Genomic DNA, 27868 nt, shown 5'->3' on the forward strand with positions numbered 1-27868 from the left:
TGCGCAAAACTGGGCAGTGACTGGACTGCCATGAACAAAGATGGCGGCCCTAGATCACACGTTGGCTTGTTATTGGCTGTCTGAGGGACGTCATCGTGGCGCCAAAACAATCAGGCGCGTTCGATAGAAAGAATTGAGCAAAAAGCGGTGAGTGAGTTTTTTTGTTGCCTAGCTGAGTTGCATGTAGAAGAGTTATGTGTGGTTACTCTTCCTATAAAGAATGGCTGCATAGCCACGCAGTCTCGCAGAGCTGTCACAGGTGTTGCATCAATTCCAAGACACCCCACCCCCGTCAAAATTTGAATGGCACTTCCCAATCCCACCTCTACAGGGTTGCTTGTTTGACTCATCCCCTCCTCGCAAGAAACCCCCAATGATTCTGTTATGTTTTCCAGGAATAGCTGGAAACTCAAGGTTTATTTTGGCTGCCCTAAGGGCAGAGACACACAGATTCTGGAAATTAGTCGCAACTCGACAAATCGCCTCTTCTTCAGGAGACTTAGGGTCTGGCCACTCGGGCAGATTTGGGGAGATTAGTTGCCAAGCGTCAACTCTCCTCTTCTTCGCGGCGACTAATCTCCCCGGTCTGCCTTCTGCCAGCTAAAATGTAAATCGCCTGGGGGCAGGCACATGGAACGCTTTGTCTTCCGAAGTTTCCTCGTGATGCAATTACGTGCGATTTCAGAAAACAAAATATCCCCCTTTGAGCGGGACAGTCCCGCTTTTGACAGTTCAACACGCAGTCCCGGATTTGTACTGACATTTCCCAAATTTCTCTATTATCTGCTGTACTGAACCGCCAGAAAAGTTTACTAAGTTTCTAACTTAATTGGCTTTTGGCAGAGAGCCCAGAATACACACTTAAGATACTTTTGTAACAGTTTTAGATAAGATATGAAGAAGACACAGCTTAAAGGGCAATTCACCTTCATTAGCAAAACTGTAATAACATACAAAAACCATAGAAATGTGTTTTCTTTCATAACCTACCAAATTTTGTAAAATGGACATGGTGATTAGGTGGTGTGCAATTTCCAATACCAAGAAAGGACGGCACTCCGGAATTAGGGGGTGTGGCCTCAAAAATGGGCATGGTAAAAAAAAATTCACTGTGCTCCACGCAGCATATCTTTTTGTCCTTTCTGTTTCCAAAATGTTGGGAGGTAGTCGGATTAATCCCCCCCGAACTGCCTTCCTGTCGGCTAGAATCTAAATCGCCGGTGGGATGGCACTCAAATCGCTTTGTTTTCTGAAGTCGCCCAAAGTTTCCTCGTGAGGCAACTTCGGAAAACGAAGTGCTCCGAGTGCCATCTGAGTAATCTCCCTGTACTGACTCCCCGCTGGCTAGAATCTAAATCGCCGGCAGGGAGTCAGTTCGGGGAGATTACTTGCCCGAAGAAAAGGCAATTTGTCGCCGGGCGACTAAATCTCCCCTAATCTCCACGTGTGTCTCTCTGCCCTAAGGGCAGAGACACGCTGCAATTCAGGAGATTAGTCGTCCAGCGACAAACCTCCTTTTCTTCGGGGTGACTAATCTCTCTGAACTGCCTCCCTTTCCTTCCCGTCGGCTAGAATGAAAATCCCCGGCGGCATGGCACTCGGAGGGCTTCGGTTTCCGAAGTTGCACGAAGTTTCCTCGTTGGGCAACTTCGGAAAACAAAGCGCTCCGGGTGCTATTCCGCCGGAGATTTTCATTCTAGCCGGAAGGGAGGCAGTTCGGGGAGATTAGTCGCCCCGAAGAAGAGGAAATTTGTCGCTGGGCTAATCTCCCCGAATCTTCCTGTGTGTCTCTGCCCTAAGATGTGTAGTCATGAAAAGTTAAGACCCACATTTCTTCTTGAAATATATAATTTTTTTAGACCATTAATGGTATGGAGTGGTTTAAATCATTCAACTTTATCTGAAGTGTTGAGGAAAGTTCAGAGTTACAGGAGGTGAAAGACAAAGTTTATTTTACACAAGCTCTGTGGGTTCAGAATTTAGCAAAAGACAGAACCCTGAACAAAGAAAAAAACATTTTTTTTATAGATTTGTACATGGGACCGTTATGAAGGCTTATGGGAGTAAAGGGAGTTAGCATTAGATATTCTATGGCAAGGAAAACAAAGAATTGCTCTTACAGCCAAACAGGTGGCTCTGCTCTCAAGGCCAGAGCTATAGTGACTGAGACTAGCTTGAGAACAGAATCCTTACAATTCACCGGGGCTCTACAGGGGATTCTGCATACACAGTTTTATTCTCCATCTTTAATAAAAAACACCAGATTGTTTAATCCCTTATAGGCATACAGTGCCATTGAATGCAATGCCATGGTAGTTTCATATGTGGTCTATCATGATCAGACCAGTTGTATGACATGAATATCCATAGATACCGATATCCACTTACTCACAAATCATTTTTATAAAGATGGGGGGTTGAGATGGTAATTTACTAGGAAAGGAACTGACCAGATATTTGCTTTCATGTACTAAGCCAACCAAAATGAATTTCAGGTTCGTTGTTATGGGTAACTTGGTGCCCATCTGTGTGAGTAAATTTGTTTATTTTGTGCATAAACTTTCTAATACTGTCACATTTATGAAATAGTAGCCAACTTTTACGAAACTATTGTAAATGTGACATCAGATATGGTAACTAAAAGATGAAATAAATTGGTCTCTAAGCTATTCCTTTGAAATGAGTTCATAGCGAAATAAAATAGATACTCTGCACAGACAATGTTTAGTAACATGGTAAGGGTGAAATAGTGTTTATACATCTTTTGGTGTATGTAAACTTGAACTGAACAGTTTGGTATAGGAGCCTCCAATAATTCCATCACTAGAGTAGTACTGATGGGTATTGGTCCTGGTTATGAGAGTCTCTTTCTTGGAAGCACCATGTAGCTTTTTATATGAAAATGCTTTTATTGCAGTTTTTGGAGTTCCAGGTGCAGCGTTAGGCTTCATAGGGGGAATTGATATGTATTTTAATTTGACAAAATAAACATATATTTTTATAGCAGCATGAATATAGAGTTAATTTTTCCTGATTTGTAAACCAAGTTGCAAAATGCATTTTAATTTGAAAAGCTATTCGGTGCTGTTCTAATATTTTCTAATATTCTGGTAGTCCCAGAAGTAGTCTAATATTCTATTGCCCAATCGGCAATATGCACTGGATTAACAGATTTGGTTGGAGTTGTTCTGATTTATTGCTTTGTTCTCTTTTTCTCACGTCATGTTAGCATGTGCTTCAATTACTTTAATGTCACAAACTTCCTGTCCTTTTATTCTTAAAGTGACCATACACTATAAGACAGTCATCAAAAACGAGTGGATCTTTCCATAATGTGCCCACCTAAGGTGGACAATATCGGGATTTAATTTGATTGTCTGATGAGGGACCACATCAACTAAACATTGTGGTCCCCGATCTGACAGCAACATGAAACCTGCCCAATCGACATCTGGCTGATTTTTGGCCAGGTGGGCCCATCAGAGATCCCCTAACACAGGCTGATAAACTGCCAAATTGGTCTAAAGGGCCCAAATCAGCAGATTAAAGGGTTGGTTCGCCTTTAACTTTAAATATGTTATAGAAAGGCTAATTCTAAGCAACTTTTTAAATTAACCTTCATTTTTTCCTTTTTTATAGTGTTTGAATTATTTGTCTTGTTCTTTTGACTCTTTCCAGCTTTCAAATGGGGGTCACTGACCCCATCTAAAAAAACACATGCTCTGTAAGACTATAAATTTATTGTTATTGCTACATTTTATTACTCTTCTTTCTATTCAGGCCTCTCCTATTCATATTCCAGTCTCTTATTCAATGCACCCTAGAAACCAGATTGCTGAAAAAAAACCTTTAACCTGGAAAAACCCAAGTCCCGACAATTCCGGATAACAGGTCCCAGGAAAATATACTTATATACATGTACTATGTATTAGTTAGGGACCCGCTGCTTCAACAACTCACACTGCTATCTGAATTGTTCTTCCCCTGGTGTTATATATTTAGACTGTTGATTTAACAGCTGTTGATGGAGATTTTATTTATAGCTGTACCTGCATTTTTCTTTTTATACAGCCTGCCTTCATCTCCCTAATGGAACATCCAGTGCAAGAGTGGCAAGATCAAGTCCATATCATATGGGCACATCTTACCTCATCTGAGAAAAAGAAGTTTTCTTCTACTGCAAACCTTGATGAGATATTTCAGGCTTGTTTATCACATTTCCGGTAAGTTCGTTTTAGTGATTACCGAGAGGGCAATGCAACGCACACATATATCATACTATGAATTTCAAACTTCTTCTAGCTTTATATTTCATGTACTCATCCTTGCACATGCAGTGTTATCAGGGCCAGAACTAGGGGTAGGCAGAGTAGGCACGTGCCTAGGGCGCAAAGCTTGGGGGGGGGGGGGCGCCCGGCACGTACCTTTAACTGTTGCCTACCCCAGTCCGGTCTGGAGCCATGTTCCTCGTGCGCATGCGCGTAAGCTTTCTTGATCCTACAAATGTCATCATTTGGACCACTCACTGCAAAGTTCCAAACTGTCTCTGGAAACAAAAGCAGCACAAGAAGTTGTAATAGAAAGCTGCAAAAAAAAAAACCTAATATAACCATGTACAAAACAATAAGGTCCGTATAGAATTAGTTTGTTGAGATGAGGATGGAAGAACTTGCCTGGCTTCACTAATACACTTGTGGCATGATAGACTCCAATCCCTCCAACCATGTTCCAGCAAGCTGTGATAGGGAAAGAGTAATTTAAGAGAAAAGAACGTTTGTCATGGTTGTCTATTATTAAAACTGGGAATGGATTCAACAATCCGAAACCGAATGTGTTTTCTAGGGTTATAGGGGTACAGGGATGGACTCATCATCTGATACAAACAGAACTTGCCTTGTAAAACTGAGGAATACATTTTGACACTCACTGTACTTAATTTGTACTCTGGCTCCCAGCTCATTGCAACAAATACATTGCCTTTCTTCCACAGACAGGATGAAGAGCAGCTTATTGAGCGACTTTGCTGCAATCTAACTGTGGCCAAAGACCCTAATGCGGTACAGTTCTTCAAAGAAGAAGGAAACAAGAGGTTTGCCGAAAAGCAATTTGCGACTGCAGCTGGATTATATTCCAAGGTAAAGATCACTGAAGTTTGGGGGCTCAAATGTCTAATCCATCACCTAGAATTGTGTTTATTTTATAATTCATATTTTTGCTTTTTTTTTATTTACTTATTTTTTTTTTAAATCACGATTTACATTCTAGCATCAACTGGTGGGGGGAATTTAAATCCCTTGGGAGATCACTTCTGACTAAAATCATTGCAAGGGATTTTCTTTCCATGTCCCTTAGCTTTTAAAGATCCGTAAAAATAAAAGTATATCCTTAAACTGACATTTTGATTCTTTCTTTCTATCCTTTACATTTGTAGGGCACTAGTTTATTTGCCCCTTGTATAGTCTATGGCTTTGGTCAGCTAAGTGGGTCCTTATTTGTCCTTATTTATAGATGGGAAGCTTTTCCTGGCAGTTCAGGAACTGGCCAGTAGATGAAATTGTTCCATTGTATAAAAGGAAACACATACATGTGCTCTGGGTCTTCTCTTCCTGGTTTCCTCCTGGGCAGACTTGAGACAATATTGGAGCCTAGGCACAGATAGAGCTGGTAAATTGTAAGGATATACTCTGGGATAGATCACACTATGGGGCACATTTACTAAGGGTCGAATTTCGAAGTGAAATTGCAGTAGTACGATATTCGAAGTCAAAGTTTTTTTTTGATGAAATATGGCCATATGCGATCGAAGTAAAAACGTTCGATCGAGCGATTAAATCCTTCGATTCGAACAATTTATTCGATCATCGAATGATTTTAAAAAAAATTAAACTTTGAACTCTAAAAACTTAGCTATAGCTAGGAGGTCCCCATAGGCTATTCGGCAGGTTTAAGGTGGTGAAGTGTCAACGTTTTTTAAAGAGACAGTACTTAGATTTTCAAATGATCGAATATTCAAAGTTTTTTTTTGAATTGAAGTCGAATTTGGCCTATTCGATGGTCGAAGTACCCAAAATTTACTTCGAAATTCGAAGTTTTTGACCCTTAGTAAATGTGCCCCTAGGTGAGATAGATAGGATTAGGGTAGCCAGTAAGCAGCCTGAGCTGCACCAAGGAGATTTAGTAAGGATTGGAGTCCTGATTGTAATGCCTACTTTTAACACTACTGTAAAGCAGTGTATCCTATTTCTTATTTTCTAGTTTCTCTCAAAGACTCCAATATGAATCCAATTAACAAAAAGTTATTAATTATAGATTTATATACAAGTATAGTTCAGCAACACCCTGCCTCCATCATATGCGAGGGCTTACATCTGCATGCTAAGAATGGCATGTATAAATTGTTGAGCAGTAAGTACCTGTACCTCCATTTACACCTGTGTTAATAGACCATTAAAGAGGTTGTTCTCCTTTAAATTAACTTTAGTATGATTTAGAGAGTGATAGTCTGAGACAATTAGCAATTGGTTTTCATTTTTTATTATTTGTGTTTTTTGAGTTATTTAGATGTTTTTTAGCAGCTCTCCAGTTTGCAATTTCGACAGTCTAGTTGCTACGGTCAAAATTAACCAAGCAACCATGTATTTCTTTGATAAAGAGACTGGAATTTGAATAGAAGATTGCCTAAATAGAAAAGTGAGTTATAAAAAATTAGCAAATACAATAAATGTGTAGCCTTACAGAGCATTTGTTTTTTAAGATAGGGTCGGTAACCACCATTTGAAAGCTGGAAAAAGTCAGAAGAAGGGAAATAATTCAAGAACTATAAAAATGAAGGCCAGTTGTAAAGTTGCTTAGAATTAGCCATCATAAAGATGAACCACCCATTTAAGATCGTTTCTGTGCAGGAAGTAGTTTTTTATGTAAATATGATCAATTAATACAGCATGCTAAAATCTATGTTAGCACAAGATAGCAAGGTTGCATGCAGCCATCAGCTGTGGAAGGATAAATCACAGGAAATGTGTTGACTCCTTTATATAATAAAGAAATTGTTACACAATGCCAGTAATTGTACCATTATTAAACAGAAAGGAAGTAACAAAAAATAATTAATGAAGGGAGAAAAATACTCACAGTTCACCCCAGTCCATGGGTGCAAAAATCAGTTTTCTCCAAAAGTAAAGGCCAAAATTAAGATTAAAACTTCAACTTATTTATTAGGACATACAGATGGCCGCCTAACGCGTTTTGTGCCTACTGGGGCACTTACTCATAGGCTCCTTTTGCTGTTCCTTTATATACAGTAATAGCCCACTTGCTTTACTGAAATGTCCCATTTGAAAGCTAATCGCAGATTTACCAGCTTTACTGGTTTCAAGGGGAACTACTAAGAATGGAAAACGTGGCCGTGTGACTAATGTGATGATTGTTTGTTTGTATTATGCATCCATTAACATTTTTCATTGGTTTTCGTCCAATAAGTACTCATTTAGCAGAACTGCTCATACGCTTTTTTTGTGATTGAGTGAAGTTGGCATGTTCATGTCCCCACCCTACTGTGCTACAACATGATGTTACACCCACCTCACATTTGCACAACGGAACACACAACGCTTACTAAAAGCCTGAATAAGCCACTGGTAATGTTATATTGATGTATGGTCCAAAATGAAGGCTATCCGACTTATTGTTCCCTGGGATGATTGCTCCAATATTTGCGCAGTTGTAGCAATGCTCTTTTCATGACAGATTATTATTTAATCAAGGGTAGTATTTAAAAGTGGGAAGCACACCTCTATAATGAAAATAATTTAAACATACACTGGGCAGGTCTGTCCTGTGTGAAGGGGTGGCTGACCCCAGTTTTCGTCTCGCCAAAATTGCACAAGGAGAGGAAAGGTTTACTTAACGGTTAAAGCCAGTAATCAAGGGATAACTATGTCTGACCTTTGCATTTGCAAGATGATGACTTTATTTTTGGCTAATATATGATTGTAACACCCCTAAGTAAGCCCGACATATAAACAGCAACAATAAAGAGCCTGGATTTCTATTGTTTGCAAGGCCAGTAACAGAACTACATTTCCCAGCATGCAGCCGAGCTTAGGACCCTGTATGGGCCTTGCAACTACCAATGTGAAGAAAGCGCGCAAAATGCTTGAGAGGGGCAGACTGCCCTCTGACTTTGGGGTAAAGGAGAGAGCTGTGGGACAGCAGGGAACTTCTGACTGCTGTGAGTCTCCTGCTTTGGGGTGAGAGATCTGCCAGAGAGAGAGAGAGTGAGCCACCTGTAGAGATCCTAAACCCAGGGAAACTGTCTGACTGCTTGCTGAGAAAGTCCCAGGCTGGAAAGCTGCACAGATGTCCAGGTGATTACACTGCTGGAGGACAGAGCTGCCTGCATCATCTCAATATCTGCTCATATATTGTTACTCAAGTGATTTAGGAGCACAGACTGTGAGTAAACTGCCAACACCATATCCTATGGGGGATCTGTGTAATTATTAACCTAAAAGAGTTAACCCTGCTGTTGCTGAACTATACCCTCTGCCAAGTGATTCTTCACCAGCAAGGATTGTGAATCTCACCAAGTGGCAAGAGTTATACAGCTGACCAGCAAACTAAAGGAACAGCACTATCAGCCACTGATTTGGAGAGGATTAATTCACAAGGGCCCCAACGTGCACACATCATTTGAGGCTGTGACAGGGCAGTTCATACAACATTAAAGTTGCTTTATACATTATATGATATTGTTAAACTGCTATTGTTTTATAATACACTGTTTACTTAATGTTGCTGGTTATATTCAGATCCCTGCCATTTGCTTCTCTTAAATAATAAAAAGGGATCCTATTGTTTAAACATCATTTACCTTGCTGTGGTTAATCTGGGAAAGATGCGGGGTGTCACTGAGTGTGCTGGAGTTACCTATTCATACATATTAGCTTCACCCAAGGGTGTGCTATGTGATGTATACACTATCCTTGCTTTGTTTTAAAGCACAGTTACATCAAAAAATTTAATTGTTTTAAAGTACTAAAAATAGAATGCAGTGTTGCCCTGCACTGGTAAAACTGGTGTGTTTGCTTCAGAAACTCTACTATTGTTTATATAAATAAGCTGCTGTGTAGCCATGGGGCAGCCATTCAAAGGAGAAAAGGCTCAGGTTACACAGCAGATAAACTCTGTAGAACATAATGGTGTTATCTGTTGTCCACTATTTAACCTGTGCCATATAGTCTTTTATCAATTTCAGCTACTGCTCCACAGCAGTTTGTTTATATAAACTAAAGTACTGTTTCTGAAGCAAACAGATCAGTTTTACCAGTGCAGGGCAACAGTACATGATATTTTCATTACTTTAAGACACTTTAATTTATTGGTGCTACTGTTCCTTTAAGAAACAAGCTCTTTTACTACTCCCATGAAGCATGCTACGGGGGATAGTCTGAAAACATTTATATCTATTTGCAAGGTAAGTCGCTATGAAAGTACATGTTTTACACACAAATTTTTAACGTGCCATTGTCTTTTGCAGGCAATCACTCATGCCAAATCTGGTTCTGAGGCAATGGCAATATGCTTTGCTAACAGATCAGCAGCTCTGTTTCACCTTGGTCAATATTCAGTAAGTAATACTTGTTTTTTTTCCCTTTGAGGGATCTGGAGGGAAGATGTATTAAATACTTTCCATCTGCATCTCTTAAATATCTCAAACTGTACAGCCATTGCCAGGTACATTCCCTTGGGGAAGAGGAGTTTATCAGCATCCAAAGCAAATCTTTAATCCCGTGTTACCCTAAATGTTATGTTTATTGGATTAAAACCCTAGCAATTGGGTCACTAGATGTTCTCAGTGTGTGATTACCACTAGGCAACAGAAATGTGCTTCTGAAAATCAGTTTAATACAGCTCAGAAGAGTTAATGTGAATGGAACAGCTATTTACAGGGGCAGACGGAGATCCATGACTATACTGTTATACCTTCCCTGGCGTGTTGCTAAAAACTGAATTTGCATTTTGGAGCTAAGAATGAATAGTAAAAAGACTGTCATAGACAATTAGTTTGCCATTTCCTTTTATAATGACAATGTTGTAGTTTAGGTCAGTATAACACTGGGTAAGTATGAGCACTTTGTTGGTCAGTCAATGAGTATCTCGGATAAAACTCTCAAAATTGTCCTGTGTTATTGCCCTAACCCTTATAAAACCAGCAACCACTCATTAAAACAAGGGAAGTGAATTTGTTTGGTAGGGGTAGGTAAAAAAAAGTTAACATCAAATTGCCGTTTTAGTGAATTTAATTATTGAAATGCCTAAACTGGGAATAAAAAAAACCCATCTGAACCCTCTCCAAATTGCCTCTGAGTGGGAAAAAATCCTTCCTGATACCAAGATAACAGTCAGACCTGTCCCTGGATGTACTTGATGCTATTTTCAATAGCCATCTATTTTCTCACCATCCAACCCCTTCTAAAGGGATCCTGTCATCAGAAAACATGTATTTTTTCAAAACGCATCAGTTAATAGTGCTACTCCAGCAGACTTCTGTACTGAAATCCATTTCTCAAAAGAGCCAACAGATTTTTTTATATTCATTTTTGAAATGTGACATTTTGTCAATTTCCCAGCTGTCCCTGGTCATGTGACTTGTGCCTGCACTTTAGGAGAGAAATGCTTTCTGGCAGGCTGCTATTTTTCCTTCTCAATGTAACTGAATGTGTCTCATGGGATTTTACTATTGAATGCTGTTCTTAGATCTACCAGGCAGTTGTTATCTTGTGTTAGGGAGCTGCTATCTGGTTAACTTCCCATTGTTCTTTTGTTTGGCTGCTGGGGGGGGGAAAGGGAGGGGGGTGATATCACTCAAACTTGCTGTACAGCAGTAAAGAGTGATTGAAGTTTATCAGAGCACAAGTCACATGACTTGGGGCAGCTGGGAAATTGACAATATGTCTAGCCCCATGTCAGATTTCAAAATTGAATATAAAAAAATCAGTTTGCTCTTTTGAGAAATGGATTTCAGTGCAGAATTCTGCTGGAGCAGCACTATTAACTGATTCATTTTGAAAAAATTATTTTTTCCCATGACAGTATCCCTTTAAGCTATCTAATGTATCTGCAGTACAGCCACTTATGGGAGTTTTCCAAAACCTCACAGCTCTCACTGTAAAAAATGTTTAATCGGAATGGGGATTAGAATGCTGGAAGGCCTACTGATAAATAAAGTATTAACGTGTGTATTGTATGTTTCCCATATATGTTTACACAGTTTTATCCCTTAAAGGGGAATTAAACCTAGTTGGCGCAAAAACCCTCCCCCCTCCCATGTGTTGCCCACCCTCCCTCCTCCCCCTGGCCTACCCGTCCCGCTGGGCAAATGCCCCTAACTTGTTACTTACCCTTCTGCGCAGGTCCAGGGAGTTCACAGACGACATCTTCTTCCACGCGATCTTCTTCCTGCTTTGAACGGCGTTTTGGCGCATGCGCAGTAGGAGCATTTCACCGGTACGGATCTACTGCGCATGCGCCAAAAGTCACGAAGTACTTTTGGCGCATGCGCAGTAGATCGTACCGGCGAAATGCTCCTACTGCGCATGCACCGGTCAAAGCAGGAAGAAGATCGTGTGGAAGAAGATTTCGTCTGTGAACTCCCTGGACTGGACCTGCGCAGAAGGGTAAGTAACAAGTTAGGGGCATTTGCCCAGCGGGACGGGTAGGCCAGGGGGGAGGAGGGAGGGTGGGCAACACATGGGAGGGGGGGAGGGTTTTTGCGCCAACTAGGTTTCCTTCCCCTTTAAAGGGGTTGTTCACCTTCCAACACTTTTTACAGTTCAGTTGATTTCACCAGAGATAAAGCTGTTTTCCAATTACTTCCTATTTTCTATGTGGGACTATTTTTCCAATATTCAAGTGTAAAGTGTTTTCCTTTAAAGAAGAAACAAATCCCTTATTAAAAAAAATAGACCCCCTGTCCCTCTTCACCCCCAGCCTAGCTGCTACCACGGGCAAATGCCCCTAACTTTTTACTTACCCCTCGGTGCAGATTCAGGGATCAGAGTGTATTACAAACAGAGGCAGGCAATATAAGACAAAGTGATGAACTACATGCATCCTGTAGCTCCCATATTTGAAATCCTTGTTGTATATGTGACTGTGGAAAACTGTTTCCCTGTTAGGTATGCCTGGAGGATATTAAACGTGCACAAGACCAGGGGTATCCTGAGCGGCTGAGGAACAAGATTCTTCAGAGAAAGACTGAATGTTTTCAAAAACTGAGAAAACCATCTTCTTCGACCTCACACACCCCTAAACTAGAATGTGTTGAGATAGTTAAGCCTGAAACAGGGCCCCAACAGACTATGTCTACTGAAAGACTAAAAGAAATGGGGCTGGACGGGAATCCTCAAATAACAAATGCCTCCTGTGCTTTGCACCTTAACTTTGACACTTGTAAAGGACGCCATTTGTTGGCATCTCGGAACATTGAGCAAGGGGAGATCCTAATCTGGGAAGAAGCCTTTGCTAGTGTGATTATCCCAGAGAGAAACCAATGGAGAAAAGGAGAAAAATGGGACGCTAAGATTACAGTTTGTGATCTTTATTGTCACCACTGCTTGAATAAAGTCATAGCTTCCCTGCCCTGTCAGCATTGCAGTTTTGCCAGCTACTGTAGTCAGGAGTGCATGGATAAGGCCTGGAGAAGTTACCACTATATTGAGTGTTCATTAGGTTGCCTATTACTTGCTCTTGGAGTTTTTTGTCACACAGCACTTAGGGCAGTGCTTGTAGCCGGCTGCAGGTTGGTGTCTCAGTTGTTAGAGGGGACTGGGTCAGCAGATGCAGGTGATGATATGAAAGACTGCCATAGCAAAAGTAGCTATCATGAGAAGTATTGCAGTTCCTACCAGGCTGTAGTCAATCTACTGCCACACACTGAAAATCACCAAGCCGAGAGAAAGTTCCTCTGTGCACTCACTGCTGCAGCTTTGTATAAAAAACTGTGTTTGGTAATGGCAAAGAATGCTCTGAGTTCCCCATCATCACAGACAGAGGAACCAATGACAAAGGAGTCAAGTCGAACTGAAGACTGGTCCTCGGGGAGGCAGTTCCTTGGTCCTACAATACTCCGTCATATGCTGCAGCTCTATTGTAATGCCCAGGCAGTGACTGTACTCCAAGAGGAACATGACGGTATTACATTTGATACAGGCTATTTTTTTTGTATCTACTCATTTTCTCAAATTCAGTTACTTATCATAAATCATTCAGGGCATTTGAAATAAAGTTTGTATTTCTTGATGCCAATTTGTAGCATGTGTTTTTCCAAATTCATCATTTAATAGTGCTGCTCCAGCAGAATTCTGCACTGAAATCTGTTTCTCAAAAGAGCAAACTGATTTTTTTATATTTAGTCTGACATGGGGCTAGACATATTATGAGTTTCCTAGTTGCCCTCAGTCATGTGACTTGTCCTCTAATAAACTTCAGTCACTCTTTACTGCTGTACTGCAAGTTGGAGTGATTTCACCCCCCTCCCTCCCTTCCCCCCATGCAGCCTATCAGCAGAAAAATGGGAAGGTAACCAGATAACAGCCTAACACAAGATAACAGCTGCCTGGTAGATCTAAGAACAGCACTTTTTATTAGAATCCAGGTCCCACTGAGACATACTCAGTTACATTGAGTAGAAGAAAGAACAGCCTGCCAGAAAGCAGTTCCATCCTAAATTGCTGGCTCTTTCTGAAAGCACATGACCAGGCAAAATGACCTGCGATGGCTGCCTACACCCCAATTTTACAAGTTAAAAAAAAAATACACTCGGAATGAAATTTTATATAGTAGAGCTAATTATTTGCAGTGTAAACAGTGTAATTTAGAAATAAAAATTACATCATAAAAATCATGACAGAATCCCTTTAACATAGAAATATCCTGATGCAACTGAGTTTGATTCCCATGAACAAGTGTTTACTTAGGATAACGGTATTTATGTTTTCAGAGAGCAATTTGTCGATTGTGAAGAGCAGCAAAAGCGTCCGCCTGGCCACTGCAGTATTTCCGGTGCTGAGCCTGCTAAATCACTCCTGTGATCCTAATACCACTGTGTCATTTAAGGGAAGATTTGTCACGATCAGAGCTAATAGGCCAATAAGGAGAGATGAGGAAGTGACGCACTGCTATGGTTAGTATTTCAGGATGCGTGTGGCAGGTATACAGGGGCCTGTGGAGAGTGGGACTTTACCATCAACAAGGAAGGAAGTCAAACACAATCAGTGAAAGTGACTGCATCTGTGGGAAATTTTTAATGGGCTCTAAATTTCGGTATACACCGCCACCTCAGGTGTAGAATAGCAGACAAATTTGCAGTGTAGGTTACCAAGAGAGAGCCAATGAAGCAGTACTTACCGCTACAAAAGTGCTTTATTAACACAACATGTTTCGGGCTCTGGGCCCTTTATCAAGTGTAATTCCCAACATAGAGAACAAATGCCTTTATACCATAAGACAAGAAGTGACATGTAACGTCCCCCCCCCCCCAACTCTGTGCTTGAGTCCATTAAAAATACAAATGCCAATAATAAACAATGGTACTGCCATCTACTGGCCTACCCAAAGGAACCCAACAAAGGTTGTACACTGAGCTCCACAAAGCAGATTCAAAAATATATTTTTCTTACATTTCAAAAATGTATTTTCCTTTTATTTAGTCTTCAAGGGCCAACTAATTATCTTCAAAGGGAAATAATACCAATAAAAAAATATTGAAAAATAAAAAAAAGGAGGAAATAATAAGCACACTGGACGTTCACTGAAACAATGAACTTTATTGGACTATTCCTACTTCCCGAATTTTGGTATAAAGGCATTTGTTCACTGTGTTGTGAATTACACTTGATAAAGGGCCCAGAGCCAGAAACATGTTGTGTTAAAGGGACATGTCATGGGGAAAACATTTTTTTTTTTTCAAAATGAATCGGTTAATAGTGCTGCTCCAGCAGAATTCTGCACTGAAATCCATTTCTCAAAAGAGCAAACAGTTTTTTTATATTCGATTTTGAAATCTGACATGGGGCTAGACATATTGTCAATTTCCCAGCTGCCCCAAGTCATGTGACTTGTGCTCTGATAAACTTCAATCACTCTTTACTGCTGTACTGCAAGTTGGAGTGATATCACCCCCCTCCCTTTTCCCCCCAGCAGCCAAACAAAAGAACAATGGGAAGGTAACCAGATAGCAGCTCCCTAACACAAGATAACAGCTGCCTGGTAGATCTAAGAACAACACTCAATAGTAAAAACCCATGTCTCACTGAGACACATTCAGTTACATTGAGAAGGAAAAACAGCAGCCTGCCAGAAAGCATTTCTCTCCTAAAGTGCAGGCACATGACCAGGGGCAGCTGGGAAATTGACAAAATGTCTAGCCCCATGTCAGATTTCAAAATTTAATATAAAAAAATCTGTTTGTTCTTTTGAGAAATGGATTTCAGTGCAGAATTCTGCTGGAGCAGCACTATTAACTGATTCATTTTGAAAAAATGTTTTTTTCCCATGACAGTATCCCATTAATAAAGCACTTTTTGTAGCAGCAAGTACTGCTTCAGTGGAAGCAGGAAAGCAAGTCTAGCCAATCAACCTTTTTTTTTTACACATTTCGTAATGATAAATGAGCCCTTATGTTTTATATATGTGTGTGCAATTTGCGTTTGTGAAATTTGCATTTGTGAAGTGAACTGTTTATTAGGGAACTGTTCTTCTTGCACTATGTGTTAAGACGGCCCCAATATGTCTACAAGGACCTATATATGTCCTTTCTGTGGGCGAAACAAAGTACTCTGCATTTAATACCATATTTCGCTTCCCATTTTTTTTTTTTTTTTTTACACAGTGAAGGTTACAGGAAGCAACTTTTAGTGATTAAAACAATTTACCTTTACTGCAGGTCCTCATAAATTAAGAATTGGTGTGGCTGAGAGGCAACAGTCATTGAAGGATCAATATTTTTTTACATGCCGGTGTAAAGCCTGTACGGAAGAGCTGAAAGGGAAAAAGACTCATGGATTTTGCTGTCCGATGTGCAGAACCCAATTAGAGGTAATATTTAATTTTTTTCAATGACTTGTATGTTTTTGCCTTTACATAGATATTCTTATCTTTATTTCTGTAGGGTGAGGAGGAATTATACTGTACTGGTGCAAGTTGTGCATTTACCGCTGCACGGGTCCAGTTCACCTCAAGACTAAAGCTGCTTGAGAACCGTATTCAGATAGCTAAGGGACAACTGCAGGACAACAAGACAGGTAAGCAGCACATTATAAACTGGGCGACTCTCTGAACTCACTTGCACTAGTGTTGTGGTGGAGTGCAGTTGTACTATCTTCACTAAAAAAATGATTGTTTTCTGTGGACTCACTATACTTTTGAAGATTAATTAATCTTCAGAATGAATCCAGTTTGCTGTTTTGTCACTGCATTCTTAAAGGGGACCTGTCACCCAGACATATAAAGCTGTATAATAAAAATCCTTTTCAAATGAAACACGAAATCCAAATAATTTTTTTTTTTCAAAGCATTCATAGCTGTAAACTCGTTTAAAAATCTCAGCTGTAAATCACATATAGTCTGCCCTGCGTTACGGCATAGAGGCGGGGCAGACAATTACTTTCACCTGCCCTCCTCACATTCCCCAGTTCTCTTCACTATTCAATTGTGTAGCCAGTGCAAGGGGATGGACATCCGGTCCCCCATTCTAGTGCACAAACTAGATTCTGAGGCTTGCCTTAAAAACAGTGTCCACAAAATGGCTCCTGTCTCCTTGCTATCATGAATTCCCAGACCAAAGGAAACAAGATTTAAATAATTTATATAGTGTAATTAAAGTTTATTTTGCTTGACTAGCGCCATAAAAGAGGATTTGGAATTTTTTTTTCGGGTGCCGGGTCCCCTTTAACTTGCCTTAAAGGTGGCATCTTTATTTAAAACTATCTTCTTACATTATTTTATTGCATAGCTAATGGATAACAAGCATATTCGTCAAAAGCAGGCTTTGGTAGCCCCATAGATCTCAAACAAGGGGAGTTTTCCAGGCTACACTTTCAACAATACATTGTGCCATTCCTTGTGCAATAAATAACATTGATTGGATGGCACAGATTAATATATCAACTAATGTAACAACCATTTATTCCCTGCACCAAGTTACGTTTGACAGTGAAATGCTGTGCGTTCTAGTTATTCTTTATTTCTCTTTCCGTGATTTGTGCTTTTGTGTCCCTTAAGTATTTCATATACTAATACAAAGTCTATCATTCTGCTCAGCCCCCTCGAATGAAACATTACCTGGCTCCTTAGTGAACCAGTCACCATTCATTCTAGGAGAGCCCTGCCAGGACTCTGATAAGAATGTGATTAAGCACTAACCCAAGCAAGTATGACACAAATATAAAGCCCCTTTTACAAATGCTGATGCTTGTGCTGGATAAAAAATTCTACAGTGATCAACTTCATTCTTTTTCACCGCTTCACTGAAGGCCGCACAACGTACACCTAGTATGGGACATAGTTTAGTAATTAATGAGCTAAATTCGACCATGATATTGTGTTCCACTGGCTTTTTAGTGTCCACCTTTGTCAGCCAGCGTTTACTGGGTTCTCTTTGCAGGAGTCACTGATTTTTGAATAAAGTGCACACCACGTGATTAAGGAAATCCACCAACAGAACTCAGGCCAACACCCCTGCAGCTGACACATATCATTCACACGTATACTGTTTATATTCACACCTGTAAGGATCATATGACAATTCCCAGGGTAGTGCTGAATTCATTCCCACTTTACCATTCAGAACAAGTACAAATTTGTGGTGTAAATGTTGCATTGTCCAGCAGTTAAAGGGTTTGCATTAATTCTGCTTTCAAACGACTTTGTGCAAATCCACAGTGCACAAGCTCAGTCCCCTTTAATGCCTGCAGGACTTTATGTAAAATCAGACACTCAATATATATTGGCATTGGGATTTTTTTGGCATTTACAGTACAAGTATGGGATCCGTTATCCAGAAAGCTCAGAATTACGGAAATGCCATCTCCCATAGACTCCATTATATCCAAATAATTTAAAATTATTTTGTTCTGTAATAATAAAACAGTAGCTTGTACATGATCCAAACTAAGATATAATTAATCCTTATTGGAAGTAAAACCAGCCTATTGGGTTTATTTAATGTTTCCATGATTTTCTAGTAGACTTAAGTCATGAAGATCCAAATTACGCAACAATCCGTTATCCCGATCATTCTGGATATCAAGTCCCATACATGTACTTGCTGAGCCCTGATCTGCACTGATATAGGGTATAAAGAATCCCCAGCTGTCTTTGTTAGATTCAGAAAATCAGTTTGAGCCAGGTACCAGTATTTTGGGCAGCTCAGATTTATCATTACATTTGTTTTCTAGAGGGTGTGGATGAGAGAATTGCAACATGCATGTATTTTCAATTTGGTGTGTAAATTCTAGATCTGGGCTACACCTCCAGTTGGGGGAGAGTGGCCCATAACCTGGATAATTCAGCAGTCAGATGCATGGGATTGGGATACATACAAAAATAAATTACAGCCCGTTGTGGGATTTCAACAAGGGATGCACCGAATCCAGGATTCGGTTCGGGATTTGGCCAGAATTCAGCCTTTTTCAGCAGGATTCAGATTCGGACGAATCCTAATCCTAATTTGCATATGCAAATCAGGGGTTGGGAGGGAAATCGAGTGACTTTTTGTCACAAAACAAGAAAGTAAAAAATGGTTTTCCCCTTCCCACCCCCAATTTGCATATGCAAATTAAGGGGCCGATTTATCAAGGGTCGAAGTGAAAATTCAAAGTAAAAAAATTCGTATTTTGAGCTATCTTTGTGTACTTCAACTATCGAATAGGCCAAAATTTGATTGGAAAAAAATTTGACTATTCGAATATCGAAATTTATCATGTACTGTCTCTTTAAAACTTCGACTTCGACCATTCGTCATCTAAAACCTGGCGAATTGCTGTTTTAGCCCATGAAGTTTTAAAAATATTAGTTTTTTGGGGCAAATACTTCGATTCGAATGCGCTAAAACTTCGATTCGAACAATTCGAATACAGCCTATTCACCCGAAGTTAAAAACTTATATTTTTTTTTTATCAATTTCGATCAAAAAAACTCCCATTACTTCGAAATTCGACCCTTGATAAATCTGCCCCTAGGATTCGGTTCGGTATTCGGATGAATCTTTCGTGAAGGATTCGGGGGGTTCGTCCGAATCCAAAATAGTGGATTAGGTGCATCCCTAGTTTCAACCAGGTTTATATAGATGTATGCAGAAGGGAAAGTTTTCTTTTACATTTTAATGAGTTCACACATTCTGAAAAGACAGATTGGCACGTAGATAATATTCATTCATTTGGCACTGCTCAGGTTTCTAAGCATTATGTATGGGACGTCCATTTGTGGCTGGAATTTTTTAATTTATATATTTATATCAGAAGGCAGTTTCCAGTTTAATGGTTTTCTTACAAATGAGGCATTAGAAAGCTATCAGCTAATATAGTTCATATTAATGTAGCTATCTACAGTTACGACCTAAATTTAGCATAAATATCTAGCCTGAGCCTTTTACACCGAGGCATTCATTAAGGAAGATACTATTTTATGTGCATGGCGTACATTCAAGCATTGGGAAATTAGGCAATTAGGTTAATTTTATATAATTTAGAGGAGCCAATTGATTTTGTCCTTTAAAGAAAACATTTTTTTTTTGGTTACCAGATCATTAGAAAAACTGAGGCACAACTAATAAATGCATGTTGCTGAGCGGCACTGAATGCATGATAATTGCATTTGAAGGGTTAATGGTCCAGCCCAGGGTAGAGGAAGAGGCAGGCATAAATAGCCCCTTAACTGGCCAATTACCTGCAGCTACACCTAAGGGCAGAGACATACGCAGAGATTCGGGGAGATTAGTCGCCCGACGACAAATCGCCTCTTCTTCCCCAAACTGCCTTCCCGTCGGCTACAATCTAAATCGCCAGCGGTATGGCACTCTGAGCGCTTCTTTTTCCGAAGTCGCCCAAAGTTACCTGACGAATGCCATCTGCCCGCGATTTAGATTCTAGCCGGCGGGATGATTAGCACCCGAAGAAGAGCCGATTTGGGATCCATTATCTAGAAACCCATTATTCAGAAAGCTCTTCATTAAGGGAAGGCCATCTCTCATAGACTCCAGTTGAATCAAATAATACACATTTAAAAAATTATTTCCTTTTTCTCTGTAATAATACCTTGTATGTGATCACAACTAAGATATAATTAACCCTTATTGGAAAAACTATCCTATTAGGTTTAATTAATGCTTAAATGGACAGTAACACCAAAAAACTGAAAGTGTATCAAGTTTCTGTTCTGCTTCACTCTGCCTCCACTCCCTTTGGTTCTGTATTACCATTACCTTATAGGTTTTTTGTTTTCCTTTTTTTTTTCATGCTCTCCTGCTGTCAGCCGCTGTTTTTTCAGTGTCTTCTGTCGGGCACTACTGGGAGCTATAACACAACAAGCACCTGTGGGCTGTATTACTAAACGTGGATGTTCAGTCTATTTTTGGCACCTCCATTTATTAATGGAGGTGCCAAAAATTGTAGGGCTGCTGGATTTGACCTTGTATTTATTCAGCTTATGATCTTCCCATGGTTGCTGAACCATAGCTGCCTGGGAATGTTGATACAGGTATGGAACCTGTTATCCAGATACTTGGGACCTGGGGTTTTCTGGGTAATAGATGTATCAGTAATTTGGAACTGCATACCTTGTCAACTAGAAAATAATAAAAAAATTCAATAAACTCAAAATTCAATAAGCATTAATTATATATTTGATTTTTTACCAGGTACAAGATACTGTTTTATTATAACAGATGAAAATTTGGATAAAAATAGAGTCTATGGGAGACAGCCTTCCCGCATCCCATACCTGTAGTTACAGAGACCCATGTTGGACATCTCTTACCCAAACTAGTCCTTTAATTGCTTTGGCATTACAAAGTCTGCCAGCCAAAGTTTTGTATAAGGATGCTGGAATTGGTTGCTCAACAGCTCGATATTGATATGTTGGAAGCGCATGAAATGAATAGTGCACAGAACTAGGATCCCATATCCCACGAGAGCCTTGGCTTTGCTATGTTCCATGGAGTAGCAGAGGAACAACTAGCGATTTAGTGCCAAAATATATGTCTGAAATACTTAACTTGTTATATTTTCAAAAAAACAAATCTTTATCCATAGCATTAAAAATAACTGAAATATTTTTATGAATGAGTTTAAACTGTTGAGTATGAGACCTTTTCTGAAATAGAATTGTTGATACATTATAGATCATCAGATATACTGTTATTTTATAGCCCAAAACAATCAACTGGAAAGTTTCCTTGTTTGTGCAGCATAAACCTACTGCAACATCAGACAAAGTGCATGGAGTGTCTGCTTGTGTCCAACCCTTTATGGCTGTGAGTTTTGGAGCAGATGTTTTTCTTCATTCAGTGTATTCTGGAAACAACTAGAGATTACAAAATTGCGAGGAATAATAGGAAGGCAATTGGGTCTGCGAGAATTGTATACAAACTCAGGAGTCTTTCAAGAAGTAGTGTTATAATGTTATGGAGGAAATTAAAAAAAAAACTGGATTTCTAAAGAATGGAACTTAAGTGGAAACAAAGTGGAAAGAGTATATTGGCTCTTATTGTGCAGAGAATAGAGCATTGTGTGGCAACGGCAATATTCAGTTCTTAATACAGGGAAGAGAAACAATAGATCTCTGAATCAGATGTAGCCTCCGGGAGCAAAAAAAGAAAACCCTCAAGGAATTCATCCTTCTGAAAAATCATATACACTGTGCCATTCGTTTGTTTATAAGCTGAACTGAACATAAGCTTATTCTATTTTAGTCACAGCCAAGTATCCAAGTTCTGCAGGTATTTTGAAACAATTTTGTGTAGTTGTTAGTAGTAATAGCTTACCAAAACCAAATTTTGTCATTAAGGTTTGGCTTAATAAATATGGATTTGCAGGGTTGGAAGCAGTTGTAGGGCAGCCCATGGAAGTGTCATGGGGTATCCTGTACTAGCAAAACGGCTCTGTGAGTTGTATTGCTAGTATGGTATAACTGTTTTTCATACAACCAGATGATGCATCCAAAGATTTCATGATTCAAATCTTTTATAGCTGGACTTGAGCATTAGTACGGTGACCATACATGGGCTACCAGTGACTGATTATCAGCATGGGGAACGCCAATGGGCCTATTAGACCAATATCTGGCCAGAAATCGACCAGATGTCAATCAGTCAGGTTTGAAAATCCATCGGGGCAAGGACTGTGTTGGCTCATTGGTGCAGTCCTTGCCCTCCTCCCCACCATGGTGATTAGATCACTTGACCCTAGGGCCAGATGTTTGGATTATCCGATATCCCCACCTCAAGGGAAAAATAGCTTGTTTGCTAACAGATCTTTCAGATTCACCAAGTATATTTAGTTCTAACTAAATAAGCTTAATAAAACTTAAAGGGCAAGGAAAGGGTATTGACAAGTGAACTTCTGTTAAAGGAGAATGAATACCATTTTCTACATGAGGGTGCCAAAAGTTAGGCACCACTAAGTAACTTTCACTTACCTGACACATCGGGCCGGTGCTCCTATCAGCAGAAAAGCGCACTGGCCCAGGGTTCTTTCACTCTACTGCACATATGCAGCCGCGAGAAGGCCCGAAGAAGCAGGAAGAGGATCACTCAGTGGTGCTTGCTAGAAGAACCTCGGGGCAGTACCGTTTTCTGCTGATAGGAGCACCGGCCCAGGGTGTCGGGTAAGTGAAAGTAGTCTCTTGGGGGTGCCTAACTTTTGATGTGTGCACGTCCAGAGGAAGGAATGTTCTTGGTGCATGCACCTTTAGTTTGTGAGTGCTATCTTTATTACCTTACTTTAGGGGACTTTATGGCGGCAAGTAACAAGTAAAAATTTCGAGCAGACACTGTAAAGGACACAAGCGGATTTTGGAGAAATTAAGTCAGCGATTAGGTACAACCAAGGAGCTCTCTATTAGCTAAAAACCATAAAAAGACTGTCCTTAAAGTCTGGTGTTCAGTTGTGGTAGCTGCTTTTAATATCTTCAAGTATCTTGTGTTTCTATAAATTCCACGTTGTTATTATAAGGCTTTCCCAGTTCTCTTTAAAGCATATTGTTTTTAGTAATATCATACTTGCTTTAGATGAGTGATCACCAACCCCTTGGCTGATGCTCCAAATGGCCTCAAAGCAGGTTCTTATTTTTGAATTCCAGACTTTGAGGCAAGTTTGGTTGCATAAAAACCAGGTGTATTGCCAAATAGAGATTCCTGTAGGCTGTCAGTCCACATAGGGGCTACCAAATGGCCAATCACAGCACTTATTTTGCACCACCCAGTAACATGTTTAATGCTTGTGTTGCTCTCCAACTCTTTTTACATCTGACTGTTGGGGACCCCTGCTTATGATGGTTCCATTGTAGTCCATAGGTAAAAAAAACAAGTATGTTTTTCATGTGTTCTAATGATGGTTGTCTGGTACCAATGTCCTTTCCCTCTACCCTTATTAATTGTTAACGAAAGGCATTTTTTTTAACAGAGCAGAGACTACCATATTTGCTTGTTTTCTTATTTGGAGAAAACAGAGCTAAAAACACGCAGGGCTTTTGTTTTATTTAAACATGAGTATTATTATGAGGCTAAAGTGGCCTTCAAAAACACAAGGCAACGCTGTGCTTTTGGTGCAAACAGCCATATCACTGCTTGTTTTCTTATTTGGAGAAAACAGAGCTAAAAACACGCAGGGCTTTTGTTTTATTTAAACATGAGTATTATTATGAGGCTAAAGTGGCCTTCAAAAACACAGGGCAACGCTGTGCTTTTGGTGCAAACAGCCATACCTCTACTACTTTTCAGGGGAAAAAATAATATATATACCAGTCAAAGAAGGCCTGTATTCAAGATTGCTGATCTCTGTTGATTTGTAGATTATTTCAAGATAAAGGTTTTACCCATATTATCTTCATTCTCTTTGCTGTGTTGGTTGTCCTGGTTCCTCTTGTTAGAGCCAACATCAATCAATTTGCCAAAAATTCACTAGAAATAAACGTGACTGATTATCCTTGTCTTACTTTCTGTCAGATGATGCCAAAATTATGTTGATGTCCTGTTTATCAGAAGCGGAGCGTTTTCTCTCCCAGAATCACCTGCTGGTGGGGGAGATCATGGATCATCTGGCTCAGGCTGAAGCTTCAGATGGTAATGTTGGGCAGAACCAAAAAGCAAGCGTCTTCCAATGCGTTCATGTATAAGGTGTTTTGCATATGCATGAAGCACCCATTGCAGTCCCTCATTCAGAAGGCTTGTAAAATAAAACAAGCTCCTCCTATTTATACCACATTTGGTTCATTTTTTTTAAATAATTCTTGAGAAAACAAAACATATCTAATTATAAGGAACATCTATTATAAACAAGTTACGCTTTTGATTCTTGTCTGAATAGGCAATTGGAGAGCAGCTGCAGGGCACCTTAGAAAGAGCATCAGCATAGTTGAAGTTCATTATGGCTCCTCCAGTATGGAACTTGGACATGAACTCTTCAAGCTTGCTCAGATCCTATTTAATGGGTAAGAAAATAGTATAATTTTTTTTTTTTTGCAGATGTTCCATTATAGTGTGGTCAGTAATGTAACCCATAACAATATGATTTTGTCACAAATCAGGTTTGAGGTGCTTGATGCAATGAAAACTATCATGGAGGCTCAGAAGGTTCTATCGATGCACTATGGGTCGGATCACAATCTAGTGCAGGAGCTGAAAACTATGGAGACATGTCTGATACAATTTCATGGGTATCCTAGAAAGTGACACACTTCCAGAATAAAGAGGAATAAATATGGAAAAACTCAAGATGAGGACCTGTAACTATAAATCAGAGCTTATAGTAGTTTTCAAAATATTGTTTGGCTCAGAAGTTCCTGTATCTGTTGCCTTAATGCTCAGAAACTCCTGTATTCTTTCTGTGCACCAACTGTTGGGGGACTAACTTTGACTAATTAGAATAGCTTTCTCATTACACCTTATTTATGAGATGCATGTCCCTGTTCAGTCATTATTTTCATAAATATCACAGATGTGAAACTCTGCTCCTTTTTCTGCCAGGGAAGGAATCAGGGGAGAAATCATTAACGAGCAGTAAGTACAAAGGCTTTTTATTTGTTCTGACATGAAGCAGATGAGAAGAGCACATAAAGGGGCATTGTCACTTTGAAAAAGCACAGCAGAGGAATAGAACTGAATGGTGAGCAAGAGGAAAGGGCATGGACTCAAGGTCCTCTGTCATAATTTTATCTGGTTCGGAATATGGTTTTGGAAATATAGTTAGGAACACCAAATAGCACCATCTGTTGGTCCTCATTCTGCTATCAGCCTTTACTATGGTCATATTAAACAGATATTTCAGGCCTTTCGATACGTACACACTGTTTAAGAGATACAGTGATATTAGAGAAAAGAAATATTTTTGTTTTGGAAATCACTTCATGCATTTTATTTCTGAGACATAATTGTTAAACTATAAGTGCCATAAGTGTCTGGACACTTTGTCTAAGGCTGACTGCACACTAGGAGACATTATTGCCTGTGGGAAAGAATTTGCAGGAGATTATTTGCTCACGGTAAGGAAGATTTATTGTCTGAGACTAATCTCCTAGTGTGCCATAGACTTATAATGACACTGGGACACTGTCTGAGTTCCAAACTGTCTCTGGAAGCAATATCGGTGCAAGAACTATTTGTAGGCTGATCAGAGGCAAACAAACCTAACATCACCAGGTGTAATTCCAAGCATTGGCTGGAGTGGTGTAAAAATGACAGTTCTCCAACTGGCAGTCTGATGGAAAAGTCTACCTGTCAGAATGCATTAAACCTGCTGGAGGGAATAATGGTCTGGGGCTGGGCCTGTTTTCCATGGTTTGGGCTAGGGCCTCTGATTTCACTGAAAGCAAACCTTAAAGGAAAATGAAACCCTACCAACAACCTGCTCCCATATTGGACCACCTGTTATTCACACAACTGGTCCTATCTGTGTATATGTTAAAGGATTAGCTTATGATAAACTGACAGGAGCCAATGTGCTGAGTAACTATTTGGTTTAATAAAGAAAACCGTACAAACCTCTGCACAAAATACAAATGAGGGCAGGCAAAAAGTCCAAGTTCAGGCCAAAGGTCAAGGGCAGTCGGCAGACAAACCAGGGACAGACCAAGGTCGAGACAGGCAGAGGACTTGCAGAGTCCGTTAACAGGCCTAGGTCAAAAACGGGAGATCGAATACCAGAGAGAACAGAGCCAAGATGGCAGGAACTGAACAGGGTTACTGGAACAGGATCAGGAGCACAATTCAGGAACAAGATTAACATGGCACAAGGTTGGGATAAGGCAGGTTGGACAATGATCCAGCAAGGGAGTCTGGGAAGCAGGCTTAATAGCCCTTTAAAAAGTAACTGCCTGCAGCTGGATATGGTTGGTGTCAGGGAAGATTGATAAGGAGGCAGTAAAACAGAAGGCACTTTGTCAGAATCAGGCTGTCACCATAGTGCCTTCTGTGGCTCAAGCGTGAGGATCAGTGGCAAGAATACAACAGGTCCCTGGTTCACAACCAGGGAGTTCCTGACAAAATACAAATAGGGTAGCAGGATTGTCAGGCACTGCTTCAGCACCTCTTCTTTCCAATCACCCACATGGAGCATGTGCACATTGATACGCTTGGTTTAGGAATAAAATATTGGGCAAGCAAGTGCCCATATATATTGTTGGCTATATAGAGCAATATGCTACATATATAGAGAAGCACACCTATATATGAAATGTGTTTATCCTCTCTTTAAGTCACGGTGGAACCTATTAAATCTGTAAAATTTTCCATCATTAAAGGTATTTGTGACAAGACCTGTTTTAATCTTTAGTTTGTCCTTATGTACACAAGGAAAGCTGGTGAAATAAATGGATGCTTTTGTTTTTTTACCCAAGTCATGTATGATGTCCAACCACCTAAATTGTAAATATTCTGGCCCTGGGCCATGCTGAAGTGGCCCAAGAACTTTTTCTTGTGTGGCTGACCTGATTTGTGTTACCAAAGTGACAGTAGGATTTGGTTGGGGATATGCTTACTATGTTATTGCATTTGAGATACCACTTGAGTTTTTGTGAGTTATCATATCAAATCAGAAGTCTATGGGAAGAAAACTCTTCTGGAGAATGATTCAAGAACACAGTGAAATTGAGTACAGGCAACTGAGGCGGTGGTGTCGGCTGTAGTACAGTAGCTCCAGTTGCCGTGAAGGGACTTGAAATATTTTGCAAAGCAATTTATTGCACTCTGTCATTCAGAACATTAAAAGGAGATAGCACAGCACTGATTTATTAGAAGGAAAATCCCTTAGGGTCCATAACTTTCCCAATGAAGAGGAGAGCGCCGTTGTCATTGGCACGGAGAACAAACAAGAAAGGATGATCTAAGTGATACTCCAAAGGAAAGTATTTGCGGCTGCTTGCCTCTGCTTTTGGCGCTGTCTCTGCTCCATCCTCGTTCAATTCCAAGGTGGCTTTGTGTACTACATGGGAGAGCTTTAATGGCTTTGAAGAGATTTTGCTGAAGTCAGGAGTGGAGAAAAGAGATTGGAGCTCTGTAAATAATGAAAAATAAAGTGCATAAATTGCTGAACACAGAAAAGTAACACCAACCAAGCACAATGCTCTCTATTAGGAATTAAGCCTGTATTCCCTA

At 40.0% G+C, this 27868-nt stretch overlaps 2 protein-coding genes across 2 annotated transcripts in view; one reads left to right on the plus strand and one right to left on the minus strand.

The window, feature by feature from the left end:
- Positions 1–27110, plus strand: smyd4.L (SET and MYND domain containing 4 L homeolog). Its single transcript, XM_018246147.2, has 11 exons — positions 1–147; positions 4072–4223; positions 4991–5135; positions 9539–9628; positions 12180–13194; positions 14003–14185; positions 15947–16098; positions 16172–16304; positions 24224–24340; positions 24585–24708; positions 24805–27110. The coding sequence occupies exons 2-11, from the start codon at positions 4090–4092 to the stop codon at positions 24947–24949; spliced, it is 2238 nt and encodes a 745-aa protein (XP_018101636.1). The 5' UTR covers positions 1–147; positions 4072–4089; the 3' UTR covers positions 24950–27110.
- The window catches only part of serpinf1.L (serpin peptidase inhibitor, clade F (alpha-2 antiplasmin, pigment epithelium derived factor), member 1 L homeolog), a 40193-nt gene continuing 38540 nt past the window's right edge, over positions 26216–27868 (minus strand). The window contains 1 exon segment of the mRNA NM_001092514.1: positions 26216–27767. Within this exon segment, the coding sequence (NP_001085983.1) occupies positions 27505–27767 (263 nt within the window). The 3' untranslated portion in view covers positions 26216–27504.

The sequence above is a fragment of the Xenopus laevis genome, chromosome 2L, assembly GCF_017654675.1.
Source record: "Xenopus laevis strain J_2021 chromosome 2L, Xenopus_laevis_v10.1, whole genome shotgun sequence".
NCBI lineage: Eukaryota > Metazoa > Chordata > Amphibia > Anura > Pipidae > Xenopus > Xenopus laevis.